This window comes from Ostrea edulis, chromosome 3 (genome assembly GCF_947568905.1).
Source record: "Ostrea edulis chromosome 3, xbOstEdul1.1, whole genome shotgun sequence".
Lineage (NCBI taxonomy): Eukaryota > Metazoa > Mollusca > Bivalvia > Ostreida > Ostreidae > Ostrea > Ostrea edulis.
This window is the reverse complement of record NC_079166.1, coordinates 24,618,279-24,639,789: the sequence shown is the minus strand read 5'-3', so window position 1 is coordinate 24,639,789 and position 21,511 is coordinate 24,618,279. Positions and strand designations below refer to the sequence as shown.

Genomic DNA, 21,511 nt, shown 5'->3' with positions numbered 1-21,511 from the left:
ACTGACTCGGAGTCAGTTTCCACGTGACAATGTAGAAAGTAGCCACCTTTGCCATTCCAAGCTGTGTGTGAACCCCCAGCATTTGGTAGTGGAGTCCCACTCTATCAACCAGGAGAGGATTCACTGCCAGTTGCAGGGGGTGTGCAGCAAGTCACACATGCCCTGGTGCATTTTATGTAATTATATGTATTTTACATGTAAATTTCATTTCATTTAGCATATTTAGATGGTGGTTTTGAATAGCTGGCTGGAAGGGGGTTTCCCCTACCCCAGAATATAGGGCGTTATTATACATCCCGTCGCACTGAATTCCTATGGTTTTTGGACTTTTGGCCCCCCTCAATTTATTAATATCAACTAATTTCTTACATCTTTTTTTCATATCAGACTTGTTTAAGGTGATTACTTTTTGCATAATGGTGTTGCTTGTTTTTTGTAGAGAAGACTCGGCTGGAGGTGGGGTGTTGGTTGACATGAGGATTTTACGAAGAGAAGAACTGCCAATGGGGGTTTGACTGAGACCTATTTGTAGGCCATAGTTTATTGCTGCTGCTTTCCTTCCCCTGGAACCGGATTCTACTTCGACATAGAGGCTATACATTTTGGACACGTAGGTGCAGGTGTTACATTTAAGCCGTAACCTAGTGCCCAGGCCACGCCTCTCTTCAGAGTCCAAGTCCCAGGTTAGGTCACCATCACAGCCTGGATTGGCCCGCCCATGTTCTTTGAACTCTGCGTTGAACATGCCACATGTCTTTTCCAGATGCAGCAGTCTGTAGGAGTCATTTTCACACCTGCCGAAATCAGTTATGTACCTGATTACTTCCTAACCAGGCAAGTTCATTTTCAGAAATTAGAGTTACTTCCCTTTGACTATACTTGTTCTCAAAGTTGAGTCAAGAGGCTCATCACAGTCCCTAACAACTGTTTTTTGTAACTTTCTCTTCATATGAATGAACAATTATTGTAATGTTGCTATACTTTAGAGAGTTTATTAATTATAAAATTAATTAAGCTAATTAAATTTACAGGATCTTAGGGATACCCCTTATTTCAGCCAATTTGGCCATATGTGGGCCTATTCTGAGAATTAGAAAAAAATATTTTCGACTCAAAGAGGTTTTGTTTCATAATTTAAGAAAGTTAGAAGAATTGTAATCGTTACCCTGAGGATTCAGCCTGATTTAAAGTCTCATGGTTTCCTTCCTTTTTCAGGGGTCTTGGCTGAAGCAGTCGGTGGCACCCAGGCCTGAGCATCATTTCCTGCTCCTCGCACAGAGAGGGTGGATGCGTCACCAGTTGTAGGGTTTCCCTGTCAACTCTCGTGAATGGTGCAGGTGAGTTTTCTTTTTTTCATGTAATTTCCCCTTGTTGTGAGGCACATATTTTGGCTTAAAACCATAATTATTCCCTTTTTTGAATTTCCCCATCTTTGAAAACTGACATACATGTATAATTCTGCTAGGAATATTCTGTCTGAAGTGAAATTCACTTGTGATGTGCTTTTTCCAGTGCTCTATCAGCATCATGTCAAGTTTAAGTGATATCATGTAATAATTTATTATCATGATAGGAATTAGCAAGCAACCCTCACTGCAAAATGTATCTGAGTTAAAGAGGGTAGTGACAGTTTTACTGTCACAGAGAAACAACACTACTAGATCAGATTACCCCTCATATGTTTTGATAACCTTCTATTAATTGGCTGTCAGCAGCTTAGTGAATTCATTCTGAATTGGAAAAGTAAATGCATTTTGAAAGCATTTTTCCTTGATAAATTAAGATTTTTTGGCCATTTTTTCAAAAACCGGGTAGAATGTACCCTGAATATGTAAATTACATGTGAATCCTCAGATCCTCTTGAAAAGATAAAAAATAAGACAATAAGACTGTTATTTACATTTTTTACTTCAATAAGCACTGTAAAAAGTCATTATAAAGTTGACATTCAACACAGCTTCATATCACAGTTGAGTTCATCATGTGTGAGGGGTTACATTATATAGATAGTCATAATTTACATGTTTTTTCATGTAATTTTTTCATGTTACATATTTTACATGTACTATGTGCATGTTATCTAAAAATGTCAAATTGGCCACTTTTTCACTTTGTTTTCCATTTGGTTATAGGAAAAACACCAGAATTGCCTAGCTACAGGGCGCCGCCATTGTGGACACCCAAAGTTGTGCGGAGAAGAAAAGTTGACAGGAGATCTGATTGGTCATTAACAGAAAATCTTTGTGATGGAATTTAATAGTGAAATATAAGTGATAAAAATGACAGGTGACATAACAGAATATGTAGAAAGATACAGAAGTTATAAGGGAAGATCTGAGTGGAGAGGTGATATTTGGATGGACAATTTCATTCAGTGCGGATCTACACTAGTTGTAAACAGGCCAAAATTTAAAGGAAAAACGCAACGGCCAGCCATATATTTTTTGGTGGAATTTTGAAGGGGAGATGATGAACTTTGCTGAATGGTGACTGATTTTTTGAAAATTGGCTTAATAAATAATTGACAGTGATTGGAATTTGTATGGAAGTCTATGGGAAAACATTTGGTGGTGTTTGTCTAGTTAAAGTTATACTTTCGATATATCGGTAATAGTATCAATGCATGTTCTATAAATTGTTTTCAGTTTGATTTTAGTAATTCTGTTGGTGTCGTCTAAATAAAAACTTTCTATAGCATTGAAGGTCTGATTTGTCGGACAGCATATTCGTTTGTTTATGCATCAAAATTCTATAGCTTTTAGAATTCCTGCACAAACTTGTGATAAAAACACCATATAGGGGTGTATTCTGCATGGAAATGATGCAGACTCCACATAAGTATATTGTTTTAATTTTTCAAAGCAACATATTTAATAAATACCCACAACTCTCACAAAAATAAATAATTCCGGATTGCTCTCGATTTAATTCAAAGTTGATATTCATCAACAGCACACCTTTCGATCCAAAAAATCGTTCCTGCAAAATTTATTTGTATTGATAGATTTTGATAGACTACAGTCAGTTTCTGGATCGAAGGTCGTGTTTTATATGAATTATATGACTAAATTTGAAAAAAGTGGAAATTTCTGCAGAAAACCAGACCGATACCGGTTTTGTCTTGTATAGAATTCCACAAGCTGACGTTTTGGCGGGGAAATCTTGGCACGTCGCGATGGTATAAAGATTATATTATCAAATGATAGCAATTTTATTTCAATTCATTCTGCTTTATTTTTTAACACACCACAGGGCCGATATAGCTAAACATGGTCTTAGTCCTTTACAAATAGAATAGGAATGATTTTATACCGATTGTTAGGACGTTCTTGGCACACTGATTTTGACTACGGATATCTAATAAAGGTATATTACTCACTGCGTTTGTGACCGGTTGACAGAGGATGCACGCTCCTCCTGGGCACCTGATTCCACCTTTGGTGTGTCCAGGGGTCCGTGTTTGCGCAACTCCTTTTGGTATTGTTTATAGGTTTTATGACATTAATCACTGTTCGTTATCTTCACCCTTCATTGTATCAATTAGGTCTACATACTATGCCAGTTAGTGTTTTTGCCTTGCGAAGATCATTTTCTACAATGAGACGTCTTAAGCATAGGACCGGGTCTACGCTGATTGATGATAGACTTTTCGGTCTTGTTTTGCTGTTTATTCACAGGGATTAGACTCTAATCTCGATAGATTCCAAGCACAGCCGAATTGGAGAGTTAAAATGAAGTTAAATCAACTAACTACATGTCTGTTGATCGTGCATAATTCAAATATATTAAACGCTATTAATTGTGCCTCTTAACAAGTGAAATGAAATGTTCAATTATGACACGGGTGGAATTGACAAAATTGTGAGGAGAAAACGATTAATTTTCACATCCAATATTCCTAAAAATCGGTTTTTCGCCTGGAGGCTTCGCCTCTGCCACTCCCTACCAGGGCACCGACCTGGACACAATAGGGGTCAAACGATTTCCATCGACTCCTTACAGATAGAGTTGTGTCTCATTTGTTTTCAAAACCAAGGTACGACTCTGCATTTGCGTTTCTTTAAGACGAATTGGTTCACCTTGAAGGAATTCCTCAAAATAGAAGGATTCTGAGCACCCTTGCCATCCTAAAATTGGAACATGTTGGTGAGTTTCATGTCGGTTTTAAATTACAGGATTTCATTTGTATCTATTCTGTGTGATATTTTTAACTGAAAGTTTAACTTATGACGGTATAACTTTATTGTTTCACGAGTGTTTACAATGATGCGGAAGTTATCACTTGGACCGAGACACGTAGAGCCGCTACACTAGGAACTATAGCTCCCATCTATCCCCATTTCAAAGTCATAGTTACAAATTTGTGTTTTATTTGAATTCCATTTACAAACATTGGAAGGCCTATATTTTGCTAATATTTTCTATATTCATCCGGTTGATTTAGGATTGGTATGCTTAAATTTCTATATATTGAGCTCTGGTACCTGAATAATGCAATGGATCGGAATAGTTTTTTTTTTTTCGAAATATAAAGGTACATGATGACTTACATAATGAGTTGACATGTAAACAATCGACGCAATGGCATACTCTCCATCCCTTGTACTGTAATGGAGACTCCTAATTTACATTATGTTGGAGAATTCAAGATTAATCAACACTTTTAAAATCACCAAACAACACGAAATATCTATTTCTACATCTTTTTGATCTTTACCAGTATATTAGTATCGAGTTAGGACCCCACCCCAATTGCGATTGGTAAAGCAAACTGAATACACAGGTATGAGGTATGCGAAATAAGATATTAATTAAATTCAATGACCTCTAAATAATTTAAAACACCTGGTAGCGAAGGTCTAGATGAAAAACGTTTTCGTCTGTTGCGTGATGGTGCATACGGTGGGTGGATCTCGAGCGTATATTGAGTGGATTGGAGGACTTTTGTTATGTTTAGCTAGATAACGAACAATGATCAATCTCATGGGTGTCAGAAGTAAGCAATTCTATCAAGAAAGTGAAAAAGTGAGAATCAGGCATGAATCCTACTGGTGGGCTACATTCACGAAGCGATAGGATGGCAACACATTTTCCTCTATTTTGTTTAATTCGCTATTTACACATCTCCTAACACCAGAAATCACAGCACTAATTCCTAACATTACTCTAGAGATACCCCACGAATTTCTGGAAACCTGATTCCTAACCAGCGGCCATTGACACGCCACATTCAAAGCCGAACGAAATTCTATACATGAAAGATGAAGATAACTAAGAATGATCCTATAAGGAATACAAAATAGAGAGTTGGTCAAACACGGATCCCTGGATATAGCAGACCTGGGTTCAGGTGCCTAGAAGGAGTAAGCATCCCCTGTCGACTAGTCGACTAGTCACACCCTATATCTTGATCACGTAAACGGAGTCACCCGTAGTCAAAATCAGTGTGCCAAAAACTGCCTAACAATCAGATCAAGTTGCGTGTATCAAATCAGTTGAAAGGTATAAACTCCATATGCTGGTGATAATGGAATATTGCTACATAGATAAGAATCTGAAATCATCCCGTTTGGGTTTTTTTTCTTTTCATTTTTTACATGGTGGATTTCCAAAAAATGTAATAATAATATCTACTTTGTCCTGAATTAATTTGATTGATAGTGTTCTATTATTATTATTATAATTAAGGCTTCGGTTTCCATATATTCCCATGAAGCAGAATTTATTCAGAAACTCCTATCTGAGAAGAAGCAATCTCTTGCTGTGACCTTCAATTCGACATTTAGATGAAAGGTGAAGATAACGAAAAGTGATCAATCTCATAATTCCTCTAAGCAATGCAAAACAGAGAGTTGGGCAAACACGGACCCCTGGATATACTAGAGGTGGGATCCGGTGCCTAGGAGGAGTAAGCATTGAATGATATAGCTTTCGAAAAGAAATCTAAACAGATACATGAACTGTGAAAATAACGATCAGTGATCAATCTCATAACTCCTATAAACAATACAAAAGGGAGAGTTGGGCAAACACAGACCCCTGGACACACCAAAGGTGGGATCAGATGCCTAGGAGGAGTAAGCATCCCCTGTCGACCGGTCACACCCACCGTGAGCCCTATATTTTGATCAGGTAAACAGAGTAATCCGTAGTCAAAAGCTGTGTGTAAGGAACGGTCTAACAATCGGCATGAAACACGTCAAAAATCATTTGACCCAATGATAGGTTTTATGGGCAAACTAGGTTGTTATAACGGCTATAGAAATTTAAAAATGCTGACTTTAAACAAGACTATTGAAACCCCTCTAACATAATTTTGTTTCTTAAGTCTACCTCAATTTAAACCTGGCCATACGGAGAGAGCAAGTTCTTGTGTATGGAAATAGATGACATAAACACAATATGCAGGTGATAATGGAATATTGCTTTTTAGACATGAGGAGCTGAAATAATCCCATTTGTCATGAAGTTGAATTAGTTTGCCGTAAAGTCCCTTGCTCAATAAAATATCTTAGTACGAAGCAGATGTGGAATATTCTGTGGTGTCTTGTTTTTAGTTCACCGGGATAGATCGAAACGACATATGAAGGACGCTTTCTGAAATCAAAATTTATAGTGCACTATTCGTTATCAAAATTACACTAACATAGATTACACAAACTCTTTAGTTAAGTTCAACTTGACCTTTAAGTAAAATTTGAAATGATCCATTACTTTGAATACCACGTAATTTACTATGTTAATGCTTTACGTGCATATTTTGTTAATATAGGAATGTTTTAGACCAATTTTAGAATATGCGCGTTGTTTTAAATTTTGCCTGATTAATAATTGATATGAAAAGATGTAGGAGTTTCTCATTGATATAATATCTCTCGTCTTTGGTGTTCAGGTCTTCAAACAGTCTGTTTTAAAGTTCATGGGCACGAGTTGTTCTTCTAGCTGACTAGTCTTTGTATTCTTATGAGGCAAATATATTTAAAAAATTCTTATTATGGAGAAAATACATCTTCACCTTTTCAGACCCCTGGACTGTCTTGTTTGCCCTTCTCGTAATTCCAAACAATAGTGTTACAACTCTCCGTCACACAATCCTATAATTCCATATTATGATAAAATTGGCATTGAATAGGACGAAGATGTGCAAGTTATCCCAATGTCATGTTGTAGTTTTTGAATTACGGGTGATAGTAAGTGTTGGAAAAAATTAAACAGTAATACAATCCTCCTCCACACCATATATTTTATTTGGTGACTTGAAATATCTGTCTAGTCAAACAATCAAAATGATATTGACTATATACCCGTCGCTTATATTTAGTTTTCCGATCGCATTTTTTGCATTATATGATCGCTTTGTAAGCAATTCGTTGCGTTGCCAATCGTTTCTATTCTGTCAATTTCCGATATAAAAACCATTTCTAGACATGCATATTTTGGTGATGCATGTAAAATTCATAGAATCAAAATATGTTTGCTGCAATTATTTGAGCCATTGTGAAAATAATCAATTTAACAGCAAGAACTTTCGGAAATAGAAAGCATGTCGATTAAATGGATTACATATACACCAACGTTTGGGGGAAGAACTTATTTTGGTTACAGTGTAAGGATCATAGATTGTCACTACTATACTAATATCTTGTGAATTAAAACATTAAAACGTACTCGCTATCAAATTGTAGTTCTGCATAACTATATCCGCGTTAGCAATCGCGTCCGAGTTAATGATCTCACGTTTACACGGGTGTTTGATGAGACACTCAACCCCGCTCACGCATTAGGATTGTGAAAATCGAGTAAAACACTTGATTTGTTGTTACCTTTTTATATTATTTTGCATTTCTTTATTCATTTTTTTTACTCGGCAAGGAATTTTGAGTAGCCCCCTACTCTACTTTGCAAAAAACGACGATACGTCTCTGCTTATTACACATGTGTACTCATTTGAATGGTGTAGAATTGCACCGTATACCACGTTTTCTTTCACTTCCACAGTGTAAGGAATGATAAACCAAATTACAAATCAAAACGGATGAAGACAAAAGATTATTACAAGCGTATAAACTTCATTTATAAATATATAAATATTCAGAAAAATCGCATGCTATAACAGACGTGTGGTTTAATTTTTCTGTAACATCCTTGTAAGATTCATGAGATTGATCACTGTTCGTTATCGTTGCCTCTGCTGTGTCCAGAGGTCAGTATTTGTCCAACTATTTATTTTTATTGCTTATAGGAGTTATGAGAGTGATCACTTTTCGTTATCTTCACCTTTCATGCCATAATGATTATGTTCAGAATTGAGTCATATTTTCATTTCTTACATCTGGCCCCATGGACATACATGTATATTGAAAATTGACATACAGCTGTATATCAAAATTTTAAATTTATTTACTTCGTAAGATATCAATAGTCGTAAATAAATAAAATTCGAGTTGAGGATTTTTTATATGATACAAATTAAATCAACATATTGGGATTTGAACACCTAGAACATAAAATTCTTTTTAATGATTAGTGTTGTTAATATTTGTAAGGTCACGAAGCCTGGAAGACATTATATTATCTAAATTTCGGATTCAGATGTCAATAAAAGTGAAATTGCATACATGTAGTTTTGATTTCCTTCCTAAAGTATCTGATGAGGTTAAAAGAGAGACTTACTTGCATTTAATTTAGATGTACTTTAAAAGAAACCCATTTCTGCTCTGAACGAAATCATGTTTTTAGTTTTCAGGGACGAATCTAGCAGACAAAAAAGCTAATAGGGGAACACATGAATGCGAGCTTTTTGGGGGGATTTAACGAAATGAAATTTAGATAAATAGTATATACATATACTTGTGTGGGCGAGGGGTCTGGTCTACCCATGTTTCACGTTATTTTCAATCTTAACATACAAAAATCATATTTGCTACCTGCAAAGTTTAATTGGCTGTCCCTCCCCATTTCTAAAGTATTAGTGGGCGGTAGTTGATATATGAAGTGCTGAATTGAAGGATATGTTTAGTGAATGAAAGATGAAAATAATTAATAGTGATCAATCTCATAATTCATATAAGCAATACAAAATAAAGAGTTGGGAAAACACGAAGTCTTGGATGTATCAGATGTGGGGGCAGGTGCCTAAGATAAGTAAGCAGCCCCTGTCAACCGGTCACACCGGTCGTGAGCCCTATACCTCGGTCATATAAAGGGAGTAATCCGTAGTCGAAATCAGTGTGCGAAGGAGGTCTAATAATTGATATGGAACATATCAGACTACAGTTGACCCAATGACAAGTTTTATTGGTGAACTTATTAATGACCACATAATTTGCGAAATGCTGGTTTCAAACTAGACTGTTGAAACCCCTGTAACATCAACTTGTTTGTCAGTATCCTTCCTCGAATGTCAAGGACACTTAAGTTATGACAAATATCCATGCATTTCGCATATGCGTAGAGATGTGTACATTGCCAACTGTTTTTCCTCTACTAACCACAAGCTTTCGTTACACAAGGAACCTTATTTTTCTGTTAAGGCACTGTGACAAAACTTAACTTAAGCATAGAAACCTATGCATGAAAAGGTGAGGATAACTCTTAAAAGTAATAGAAAATTAAAAGTAGGACAAACACGAGTCCCTGGACATACGAGATTTGGGATCAGGTGCGTAGGAGGAGTAAACATCCCCTGTCGACGGGTATCATCTACCGGGGCCCCTATATCTTGATCAGGTAAACAGAGAATAGCGTACCAATTGATCTGAAATACGATAGATAGCATTTGACTCAATGACAGATTGTATTGATTGTATATTTATTGATACTTGTTTAAATATATTTATTCATTTAAATATAACTAATTAAAAAAATTATACCCAAAATATATATTCTACATTTAATTGTTTACTACATGATTGTCTGTCTAATGGGTATATGAACAACAATGGTCTCATGTGGTCATTTCTCCAATTATGCAATCCCAAGCTTCGATCGATATCTTTATACCCCCGATTGAAAAGCATGGGTATTTATTCTGTTGTTTTGAACATCTTTTATTTCATATCATTACACGTTTCAACAGGATCAAAAACCAAGTTTTGCAAATTTACACGAGCCTCTCTTTAGCTGTTTAAATTGTCGTAAGCTTGAGCATATAGCGAAAGAATAATGATTTTATTACTGAATTATCAGCAATTCTGGTTCATTATACAATTGTCTGTATAGCTTTGCAACAGTATATATTGGATGTCCACCACTATACTTACCAGTACTCAGGAAACACCTCGTCACGAACTAATGTATGCATGCGGAGTTGGCTACGTTTAATTGGGTAAGGTATCCATATAATGTTATTCTCATTAAAAAGTCAAAAGCATTAATTTCTCAGAAGTTTTCATTTACAAGAAATATAGTTTCGAAGTTTAAAATGTTTAAATTATATATAAACACGTTACGGTTCTTGTTTAAAATCAAAATATATCATTTCAGCGCTTTAGTAAGGACTTTTTTGTATAGATTTGTTTAAAGTTTCATGTACCGACTTCTACAGTGATTGACGGAGTGCCACAAATTCTTACTAATTATGTTAGATCATAAGGTCATTTGACAATTTAAAGATTTCATTAGTTATGTATCAAGTGCGATTTAAACGCTTGTAGATTTTTTCTAATATGATGGCTGCCCTTACCAAAATACAAAGGTTCTGGCAGAAAGTTGTGGTAAATTTGCCACAAGTTTGCAGCAAACCTCTGACAAATGTTTGCTGCAAGTTTGCTGGAAATTCATAATTGCCATGCAAATGAGCTTTGCGGCAAACAGTTCTGGTATGTTTGCGGTAAACTATTCTGGCAAACATTTCTGGTATGCATATTGATATAAATCTGGTTCTTGCAAATTTACAGCAAACCGTTCTGGTAAATTTGCTGCAAACAGTTCTGGAAAATGTTTGCAGCAAACAGTTGTAGCAATTTTGTGGCAAACAATTCTGGCAAATAAACTTAGAATGAAGTATTTGGTTGAATCATACCAAAAATATTTCGGAGTGGCGACAATCTGATTGTTTGTTTCACTGTCATTGATAACAACACACCATGCTCAAGTACATCTTGTTTAAACGAATTGTTTAATCAATGTAAAATCAAAATCATATTTCATTGAAATGTCAAATCCAAGAGCGGTCAGTTTTCATTTCAACTATTGGAAAACCTCTGAACTGAACTTAGGCCATAACTTTTCTTTATTCCATTCCTATAGTGTAAGATATTCTTAAAGTTTGTTACTTTGTTCATTACATTGCATTGTAGAAGCCATTCTTTTGATTTCCAGTCAACGCATCCGTTCATTTAAATTCGAGTCAAAACATTTCAAACTCCTTTTACCTGATCAGGATATAGGGTTCACGGCTTGTGTGAACAGTCGACAGGAGATGCTTACTCCTCCTAGGCACCTGATCCCACCTCTGGTGTGTCCAGGGGTCCGTGTTTGCCCAACTATCTATTTTGTATTGCTTGTAGGAGTTATTATATTGATCACTGTTTCTTATCGTCACCTTTCATAAAAAAAATGAAAAGATTCGTGGTATTTTTTTGTTGTTGGTTTTGTTAGGGTCAAAATATCAAACTAGAATTTTATATTTACTTTTACATGTGTTAACGATTTAGGACCCTTATGGGCATATTCTTGATTTCCATTTGGAAATGCGAATGACCAAATAAGAAAACTATTTCATAGCATTCAAAATCTAGATATACAAATACAGTGTAATGAGTTTTATCAATATAATACAAAAGCTGTCTTCATCACTTTGATTTGTTTCTTCAGAATACAGCACTTTTGTGCAAAATTTATATCCAAGCAGACCAAGAAACTATAGAATTGAATTTCATTTGGAGTGTCATGTGTAAAGGTAATAAAAAATGTTTATCGAATAGATTACATTTAAACATAGCTATTTAGTTTCGTAGAGCAGGAACACCCAATTGCTACATTTCTCAGTCGTGTTATATTACCTGATCAAACCTTTCGATATTCATTTTAGGGACTATTCAAGAGTTTCAAAAGGTAACTCATTTACGATCAAATATTACTATATTAAAACAAATCTGTTTCAATGTGGATTTGTGTTCAGTTTCATGAAAAGCATGTCAGAAAAACGTCCTTAGCTTTTTTAAAATTTCTTTAAGTGATTTATCTGAATCAATCATTAATTGTATAAAATACTCCAAATGAAATGTTTCTAGTACACTAATGAATGTTAATGAATTGAGCAACAAGATTGGTATGTCTGTAAGTGTAGTATTTGTAACTGTAAGATCTATATTGATTTGTGACTTCCAAATTTTGTAGAAACCACTGGCACCTGAAGTGTGGATAGCGTGTATATAAAGATCATAATATCTATTATGTATATAATAACATTTATGGCGAAACTTTTTCCTTATATTATTTATATTAGTTAGTACCGGGTAACCCGTATTGTACCTCTGAACATTAAACCCCGTCGGGAACCCCTATTCAACATTAGCACAGTTTGTATCTGAACCAATGGAAACTTGTGTATAGATCACGTGTCTACTTCTGTTAGAAAGTTTTGATTGTTTGGACTTGTAGAAAGCTGTTGAAATTTGAGAAATCCAGTAATTTTTTATAGTTTGTGCATTGGAGATTTGCACTAAGTGTAAGTGACTTGGCAGTTTTGTTTTGTTAACTAGTACATGTTAACATCCTCGTGGGTTGAATCATTGGTACAGTAACTTTGTGCACTCGCTCAGCAGACGCGTCGCGTCAGTGACGATGGCGGATCAAACGTGCAAGCCGATGGTGATAGGACATTCATATGTGCGCCGTTTGGATGTTTATTTGCAACGCCACAACATAATGAACTTACGTTTGGACAACGAAAAATTCCAAGTTTCATTACGGGGAAAGGGAGGTTTATGTCTTAGACATATTCGTTTCGATGCAAAAATTCTGCACTTTGACACAACCCCCGATATATGTTTCATGCAGATCGGTGAAAATGACATATCGCCCCGTAGCGAACCAGGGAAAATCTCAGAGGACATTTTTTCGCTGGCTTGTTATCTGCGCGACGGAGTTGGCGTAAAAAAAAGTTATCGTTGGCCAGTTGTTGCGTCGGCTGCCATATGCGTCCTGTCCACGGTTTAACGAGATGGTACAGTCAGTGAACCACTTGCTGAAAGAAAAGTTATCGGACGTACAAGGGATTGTGTTTTGGCCACACCGTGGATTCTGGGAGTCCCTGTCATACATCGGCCCAGATGGAGTACACCTGCTATGTACTCAAGCCAATGATCAGCCCATGAGGAAGTTTCTGCGGAGTATACGCAACGTCATAATTATTAACGCCAAAGATCTCAGGCCAGTATAAACACATCAAAAATTAAATGCAAACTTGAGTTATTTTAGGCCTTGTCTATGTAGGCCATGGGTGTTATTGGTGTTTGAAACACTTTAAAAAAGCATTCTTCAATATCTTCAAAGAAACATTGGGTATAATGTTTATTTACATAATTACAAAGAAGCAGTCGGTATACTGTTTCATTATTATTAGGAACATTCACTATAATGTTTACATATTACCAAGAAGCATTCACTATAATGTTTCATTATTGCAAGGAACCATTCAGTATAATGTTTTCAGAATTAACAAAAAGCATTCAGTATAAGGTTTACATAATTACCAGGAAGCATTCAGTATAATGTTTCATTATTGCAAGGAAACATTCAGTATAATGTTTACATAATTACCAAGAAGCATTCAGTATAATGTTTCATTATTGCAAGGAAACATTCAGTATAATGTTTACATAATTACCAAGAAGCATTCAGTATAATGTTTACATAATTACCAGGAAGCATTCAGTATAATGTTTCATTATTGCAAGGAAACATTCAGTATAATGTTTACATAATTACCAAGAAGCATTCAGTATAATGTTTACATAATTACCAGGAAGCATTCAGTATAATGTTTCATTATCGCAAGGAAACATTCATTATAATGTTTACATAATTACCATGAAGCATTCAGTATAATGTTTCATTATTGCAAGGAAACATTCAGTATAATGTTTACATACTTACCCAGAAACATTCAGTATAATGTTTACATAATTACCAGGAAGCATTCAGTATAATGTGTCATTATTGCACGGAAACATTTAGTGTGTGGTTGAAGAGTTATATAGATATAAACTATATATCTGTCTATATTTTAAAGTAGCAGCAGGGTAGAGTGCAAGGCCTGTGCTATAGAGATACATAAAATGCAATGTCTATTACACTGAGAGGCATTTTAGTATGATATTCCATTGTTATCAATTAACATGAGTATGATTTAAAATTAGGGAAAGGTTAGCGGTATGACGCTACTATTACTACATATTTCCCTGACACCTACTTATGGTACTATATTTATATTCTTTGATAACTAAAAACAGCCTCCAGATTTGGCATTAAGTTTCTTTCTATCAAGTTATATTATCTATATATTATTGTGCCTAGAGGTGTTCTTTGGGCTATTGAATTTCAGTCAAATTCAGTTATCATGAACAATAGCCCTTGTTGCGATGTACAAGTCCATTTTATTATACAGGAGAACTGTTTATATATATACTGGATGTCATGTGGTATACTGTTTGGTGTTTACAGTAGTATTAGTTTGCCAACTTTCTCACTCATCAAGTTTGTTGGAAGTTGACATGCCCCTTTTTCCTTGATGCCCAGATTTACTGTGGTTAATTATGTTTTAGCAAACATGCCAAAGGGCAAAGCCACTTCAAGGAAACGACCAGCTTCACCCCGGCCCGCTCCAAAGAAGTCCAGTCGTCACAGTACACACAACCCGTCTGTGGAACAAGAGCCTGCAGAGTTGACACCCACCATAGACTATGAAAAACTGGCGAGACACATCGTCCAGGAGCAGGCACGGGCCCAAAATGCAAACGTTCCCCAGAACAGACGTCTCCCAATTCACGGCACCAAATGGATGGGACTTGCGAGGACATACCCACCACTTCCAACCAAGCCATTTCGAGTGACAATGTCACCACCATCCTTGATGCAGTATTTCAGGGTGAGTCGGCACGCAATCACACACCCATTACAATCAGTGATAACATACCCTTAGGGGCTACAGTCCCTATGAAAACCAAGTGCAAAATCTGGGCCAATGAATTTATTGACCTCAGAACACTATTGCCCAATTATACAGATGATCCCCTTTCAATCACCATAAAGGCAGGGAAAATTGATGTAAAGCAGAGCCAAAAACAAAAGTCTCCGCTCTCCATCAACCAGTGGATTGATGCTTTTATAACATTTATGTCCATATACCTTCAGAGATATCCAGCGGAGGCATGCAATCTCCTAAAATACTGTGCATACATCAGGGAGATTAGCAGATTGCATGTTGACGAGGCATGGCGGGGATATGATGAAACTTTTCGCAAGTTAAGAGAATCCTCCTTACTTCCATGGCAGCAGCCAGTACCGGAACTGAGTTTGCGGGTTGCTGCCATGGGACCAAAATTCTCAGATAAGTCCCATCCCCCATATGCTAAGAAGTCTAATTTTCGTCCCCAAAAGGTGTGTTTCGCCTACAACCGGGGTGATAAATGTTCAGTCTCCCCATGTAAATATGTCCATGTGTGTCAGGAATGTGGCAATAGACATCCCAGAACAAAGTGTTTTGCTAAACCCAAGCCCCAGCCACACCAACCATCCCGTACCTCTTCCAACCCCAGTAAAACCAGCAATACTACGTAAGGAGCTACTAGGTTATGATTCAAATAAATCACAATACTTAGTTGAGGGATTTTGTAGAGGGTTTAGGTTAGGTTGTGTAGGCGCACCCTTGGGATCTTCACCACAGAATCATAAGTCAACTAGGGACCATGTGGAGGCCATTAATGAGTACATATTGAAGGGAATACAAGCACAACGAATAGCAGGCCCCTTTGATGATCCACCTTTAACAAATTTTGTTACATCACCATTAGGCATTGTTCCCAAATCAGAAGTAGGTAAATATAGAGTCATTCATGACTTATCATTCCCCGAAGGTCAGTCAGTTAATACATACATTCCTCGTGAAAATTCCGAAGTTCAATATGATACGATAGACAAAGTTATTTCACTAGTACAATATTTTGGGTGGGGGGCTTTTATGGCAAAATCTGACATTAAGGATGCTTTCCGCATAGTGCCCATACATCCATCAGACTATCATCTTCTTGGGTTTACCTGGAAAAGTAAATACTATTATGACTGCTGCCTCCCCATGGGAGCCAGTAGCTCATGCAAAATATTTGAGGAGTTAAGTCAGGCTCTGGTTTGGATCATGCTCAACAAATATCATGCATCGGGGATATCCCATATCCTTGATGATTTCTTTTTCATTTCATCCAGTGTCAAAAAATGTCGGGAGGACTTATCACGGTTCCTTTTTTTGTGTAACCAGGTTAATATACCTATCAATATGGCCAAAACTGTTGCCCCTACAACACAGTTAATTATATATGGCATCGAAGTTGATTTTCTCGCCATGGAGTGTATGTTACCCCAGGAGAAAATTATAAAAATTAGCAGCAAGCTCAGTGATTTCTGTCATCGGAAGAAGGTACACCTATGTGAATTACAATCCCTTATAGGCCTGTTAAATTTTGCTTGTACAGTGATAGTGCCAGGTAGGGCTTTCTTGCGACGCCTTATCGATTTAACTTGCAATATCTCAAAGCCCTTCCATTTTGTTTATCTCACCAAAGAGGCACGTGCTGACCTAAGTATGTGGTTCCAGTTCATCTCGCACTTCAATGGAAAATCAGTTTTCCTCCCTCAACAATGGGACTCCTCTGATTACATAAGTCTGTACACGGATGCGTCAGGGTCAATTGGCTTTGCGGCAGTGTTGGGATCACACTGGTTTGCGCAGTCTTGGTCGAAAGAACTTGATCATTTCCAGATTGCAATTAAGGAACTCTTTCCCATTGTCTTGGCTTTAGAAATATGGGGAGGACAATTACAAAATAGAAGGATTCTTTTTCTAACCGACAACATGGCAATAGTACAAATCATTAACAAACAATCTAGCAAAGACAAAACTATCATGAGACTTATCAGGAGGCTTGTGCTTGCTTGCCTTTACAACAATATTCACTTCAAAGCCAAACATATTAGGGGAAAATTGAATGTAATTGCAGATAAGCTATCTCGTTTTCAATTCCAGGCAGCTCGGCAGCTAGCACCGTATCTGGAGGAATGTCAGATACCCATTCCACATTCTCTTCTACACATTTAGCACATGGGGCACGGACACTTTTATCTGCATCCTTGGCATTATCAACTCAATTAGCATACCGGCGATCATGGCAACTCCTGCATACATTTCAAGGTCAGAGAGCTTTACCCTTGCGTGTGGTTGACATATGCAACTTTATAGCCCACTTGCATGCATCCCATTTTCGTGCAAGTACAATTTCTTCCCATATTTCTGCCATAGGCTATGTACACAAGATACTTGCATTACCGGACCCTACACAGATGTTTATTGTGAAAAAGATACTAAGGGGTTGTCACAGGTTGTCTCCCACAGTGGATTCACGCCTGCCAATTACCAGAGATATCTTGCTTCAGATTATCAAGGCTATATCCCACACCATTTCTGTTTTGGATTATCGTATCATGTTAGAAGCCCTTTTCTCTATTTGTTTTCATGCTTTCCTTAGACTTGGTGAGGTCACAGTAAAACAAGGCATTACATCAGATAAAGTCATTCACCTTCAAGATGTAGAGTTTCAATACAATGGCTCAACTCCCTCTAGAGTGCAATTAGTATTGCGCTATTTCAAAACCCAAAAAATGAATAAGCCTGTCACAATTTGTGTAGAGGGCTCCCCCACACTGGACCATTGCCCAGTCAAAACATTACACCGTTATCTGTCGCATTCAGGTCATACATCTGGTCCACTTTTTCAATATAGAGATGGTTCTCCGATTACGTACAATTATGTTTCCAAAGAACTTTCAAACATCATTAAGTATGTGGGTCTCAATCCTGCACTATACAAAGGTCACAGTTTTCGCATTGGGGCAGCAACATATGCAGCACAAAAAGGGTATTCGGAGAATTATATCCAACAATTAGGTCGCTGGAACTCTAATGCCTTGAAACGCTATATTCGCATACCTACACTTTCTCTTTGATCACTTCACCTCTCCTGAATCAGCTCATTCGTTGGTGAAGTTCAAATATTTTATGCAGGTCAGTGTTTAAATGCTGCATCAAGTTGTTGGCTTATTTCACTCATTGGCTGTACCCGGTATCTTTCTATACAGGCCAATTTTTCACCATATATAACTTTTACCAAAAATGCCAGTGTCCTACTTCCCAAAAAATGGGGTTTACCATGCACGTCAATGTTTAAGTGTCGCAATTATAAGGTCATTATGCAGGTCAGTGTTTAACTGCTGCAACAATGGGGTCACCATGCAGGTCAGTGTTTAACTGCTGTAACAACGGGGGCTACCATGCAGGTCAGTGTTTAACTGCTGTGGAAAACCCCCCAATCCATTTCCCTTCCCACTTTAAAGTACCTGTTTTAGGCATATTTGCGTGCTGACTCACCAACAGGGTCCAACCGAAATATCCATTAATTACCTCCGTTTTGGTTGAATTGTAGTTAGGTTTTTCACAACTTATATATATAAATGTTTGAATTTGTTACACAATTTACAAGACAGCTCACCTTGGATGGCTCTGAATATGATTTGTTAATCATATCTTTGACCCTTTTTGTTCGCCATCTTTTTGCTTGTTGTACACTTTGGAACAAGTTTCCAAGGTATGTATTTTAACTAGTCATTGTTTGTTATTTGTGATAATCATGTATGGGGAAAATCAGGACAGATGTGTTGAAATCCTATGTAATTACATTGTATGTATCTACTGATTTTCCCCTGTTTGAACTGGTCAGTACCATATTTATTTGTAAAATTATCTATATGGGGGAAATCAGAAATGATGGGTTGATATATTGTGCAAGATTATGACAGTGTTCGTGGATCGCTGATTTCCCCCCTTCTTTGTATGAACCTTTATCTTCGTCATTTGTTGTCTAAAATAAATGACATATTTCATTCTCATACAGTTTTACAGTGTTGATTTTTAAAGCAAAAACAAGCTTCGGTGAGCTGTCCTCTTGAAAAGGAAATAGTATGAGACATAAAATATCTATTATGTATATAATAACGTTTATGGCGAAACTTTTTCCTTATATTATTTATATTAGTTAGTACCGGGTAACCCATATTGTACCTCTGAACATTAAACCCCGTCGGGAACCCCTATTCAACATTAGCACAGTTTGTATCTGAACCAATGAAAACTTGTGTATAGATCACGTGTCTACTTCTGTTAGAAAGTTTTGATTGTTTGGACTTGTAGAAAGCTGTTGAAATTTGAGAAATCCAGTAACCCACCACCTCCTCATCTTAAATCCCACCTATATATATAAAAATGTAGCTTAATTATTCGTCATCTTATTGTAGCCCTTTTTGTTCGCCATCTTTTTGCTTGTTGTACACTTTGGAACAAGTTTCCAAGGTCTGTATTTTACCTAGTCATTGTTTGTTATTTGTGATAATCATGTATGGGGAAAATCAGGACAGATGTGTTGAAATCCTATGTATTTACATTGTATGTATCTACTGATTTTCCCCTGTTTGAACTGGTCAGTACCATATTTATTTGTGAAATTATCTATATGGGGGAAATCAGAAATGATGGGTTGATATATTGTGCAAGATTATGACAGTGTTCGTGGATCGCTGATTTCCCCCCTTCTTTGTATGAACCTTTATCTTCGTCATTTGTTGTCTAAAATAAATGACATATTTCATTCTCATACAGTTTTACAGTGTTGATTTTTAAAGCAAAAACAAGCTTCGGTGAGCTGTCCTCTTGAAAAGGAAATAGTATGAGACATAAATGTACATACCCCCTCTATCCAATGAAAAAATGAATATAAAACTAATATAATCTATCCAACTAACTAACGACTTTAAAGGGGGAAGATTAAAAGTGCAATGTCTGACAAAAAAAACAAAATTTACAGTTTTCACCAAGACTCCCCACCCTCACCTTCCCCATAAAACTAAATACATGTATGATGAATGTTGAAACTAATCGATTAACAAGTATAAATAACACTCTGTATACCTTTGAAACTATTGATTGATTGCATATTGTTTAACTTCCTTCTCTGTATACCTTGTTCACAACTAAAAATATACATTCAAACTATTAAATGTTCATTTATATCATGTGGCGTAAATGTGTATTGTTTATTATAAAGCACTGTCCAATTTATTATTAATGTATTCATTTTGAATTTTTCATTTAACATGCATTTGGGTTGTAGAATTCAGTTTATTGAACAAAATGAAGCCAATTTTGATCTGTTTAATGCGATATAACCTAACTTTTAAAATTCGCGAATATTCAGTGGTGAATCTAGAGGGAGGGTTCAGGGGTCAGGTCGGACCCCCCTCCCTCCTTGTCAGAAAAGTTTGCTTAAAAGGGAATCAATAACGCATGTTGAGGGTAGACCCCCTTTGAAAACCAAAATCAATGGTAGAACACCCCTCCCCCTTCAACACATTCCTAGATCTGCCTGTGATATTTTGCATCAAGATGGGTTACATTGTGTTAACATTGGTTAAAGTTTATTAGCTTCCTTCGTTGAAAGCAAAATGATAAAACTACACTGTACAAACTTTTAATTCATAAAAAGGTAAACAAGTACTGATACATAAAAATCGCTTGCGCCGCGCAAAGATTCACTTCGCAACGTAACGGCGAAGCGAAAGCCGCCATCTTGGTTATTTACATAAGTGGAGTTTGTAATTTATCAAAAACGCAAGATGGAGTATGCAACAAATTTTAATAGGTGTTCAGAAGACATGCGTAGGCTAAATATATGGGATAAAGTGCAGTTGTCCCTATATATATTATGTAGGCCTATTGTTTACTTCATAGCGCAAGATCAGACTTCGGAGTCGCTCAGACAGACATTACACAAAATACGCAATGCAACAGAAAATGCAGAATTATTTGCGGTTTTTTATTTCATTAAAGTTTTATCAAACTGCGTTATAACTTACCCGAGCATGAACATTGTCACTAATTCAATCCGACACAGTAAAATACAAGCAATGCACAGATCGCAATCCACATGTCAATAAATGCGATGAGACGTCATTTAACAGGACATGACGCATTTTATGTTTTGATAAGCGGATTTAATCTGTTTTGTTTGCCAGAAAATTGCCACAACTACATGTATTTGCCACTAGTGGTAAATCATTTTCAAAAGTCCCAAATGTTTACCAGTACTTTGCTACAATGTTTTACCTCTACTGGCAAACTTCTGCAATGTTTTCGTGAATAGTTATGGCAAACAAATTTATTTGCCATAAACTTGTTGCAAAGTTG

At 36.5% G+C, this 21,511-nt stretch overlaps 1 protein-coding gene and 1 long non-coding RNA gene across 9 annotated transcripts in view; both read left to right on the top strand.

Annotated features, from left to right (window-relative positions):
• Positions 1-1,212: 1,212 nt before the first annotated feature.
• On the top strand, positions 1,213-2,695 carry LOC130052512 (uncharacterized). Its single transcript, XR_008800858.1, has 2 exons — positions 1,213-1,337; positions 2,133-2,695. It is a non-coding gene; the product is annotated as an uncharacterized LOC130052512 (long non-coding RNA).
• A 9,699-nt stretch (positions 2,696-12,394) lies between these two features.
• The window catches only part of LOC125674612 (zinc metalloproteinase nas-39-like), a 40,676-nt gene continuing 31,559 nt past the window's right edge, over positions 12,395-21,511 (top strand). For 4 of the 8 annotated variants that reach the window (XR_008800847.1, XR_008800846.1, XR_008800845.1 and 1 more), the window contains exon 1: positions 12,395-17,410. Coding sequence is in view for 3 of the 8 variants with exons in the window: in XM_048911835.2 (XP_048767792.2) it covers positions 15,004-15,094; positions 17,246-18,222 (1,068 nt within the window). In the remaining 5 variants the exon portion in view is untranslated. Of the gene's footprint in view, positions 19,923-21,511 lie in introns of those variants that run through there. The other 4 variants (XM_048911835.2, XM_056157632.1, XM_048911834.2 and 1 more) reach the window with 4 other exon arrangements.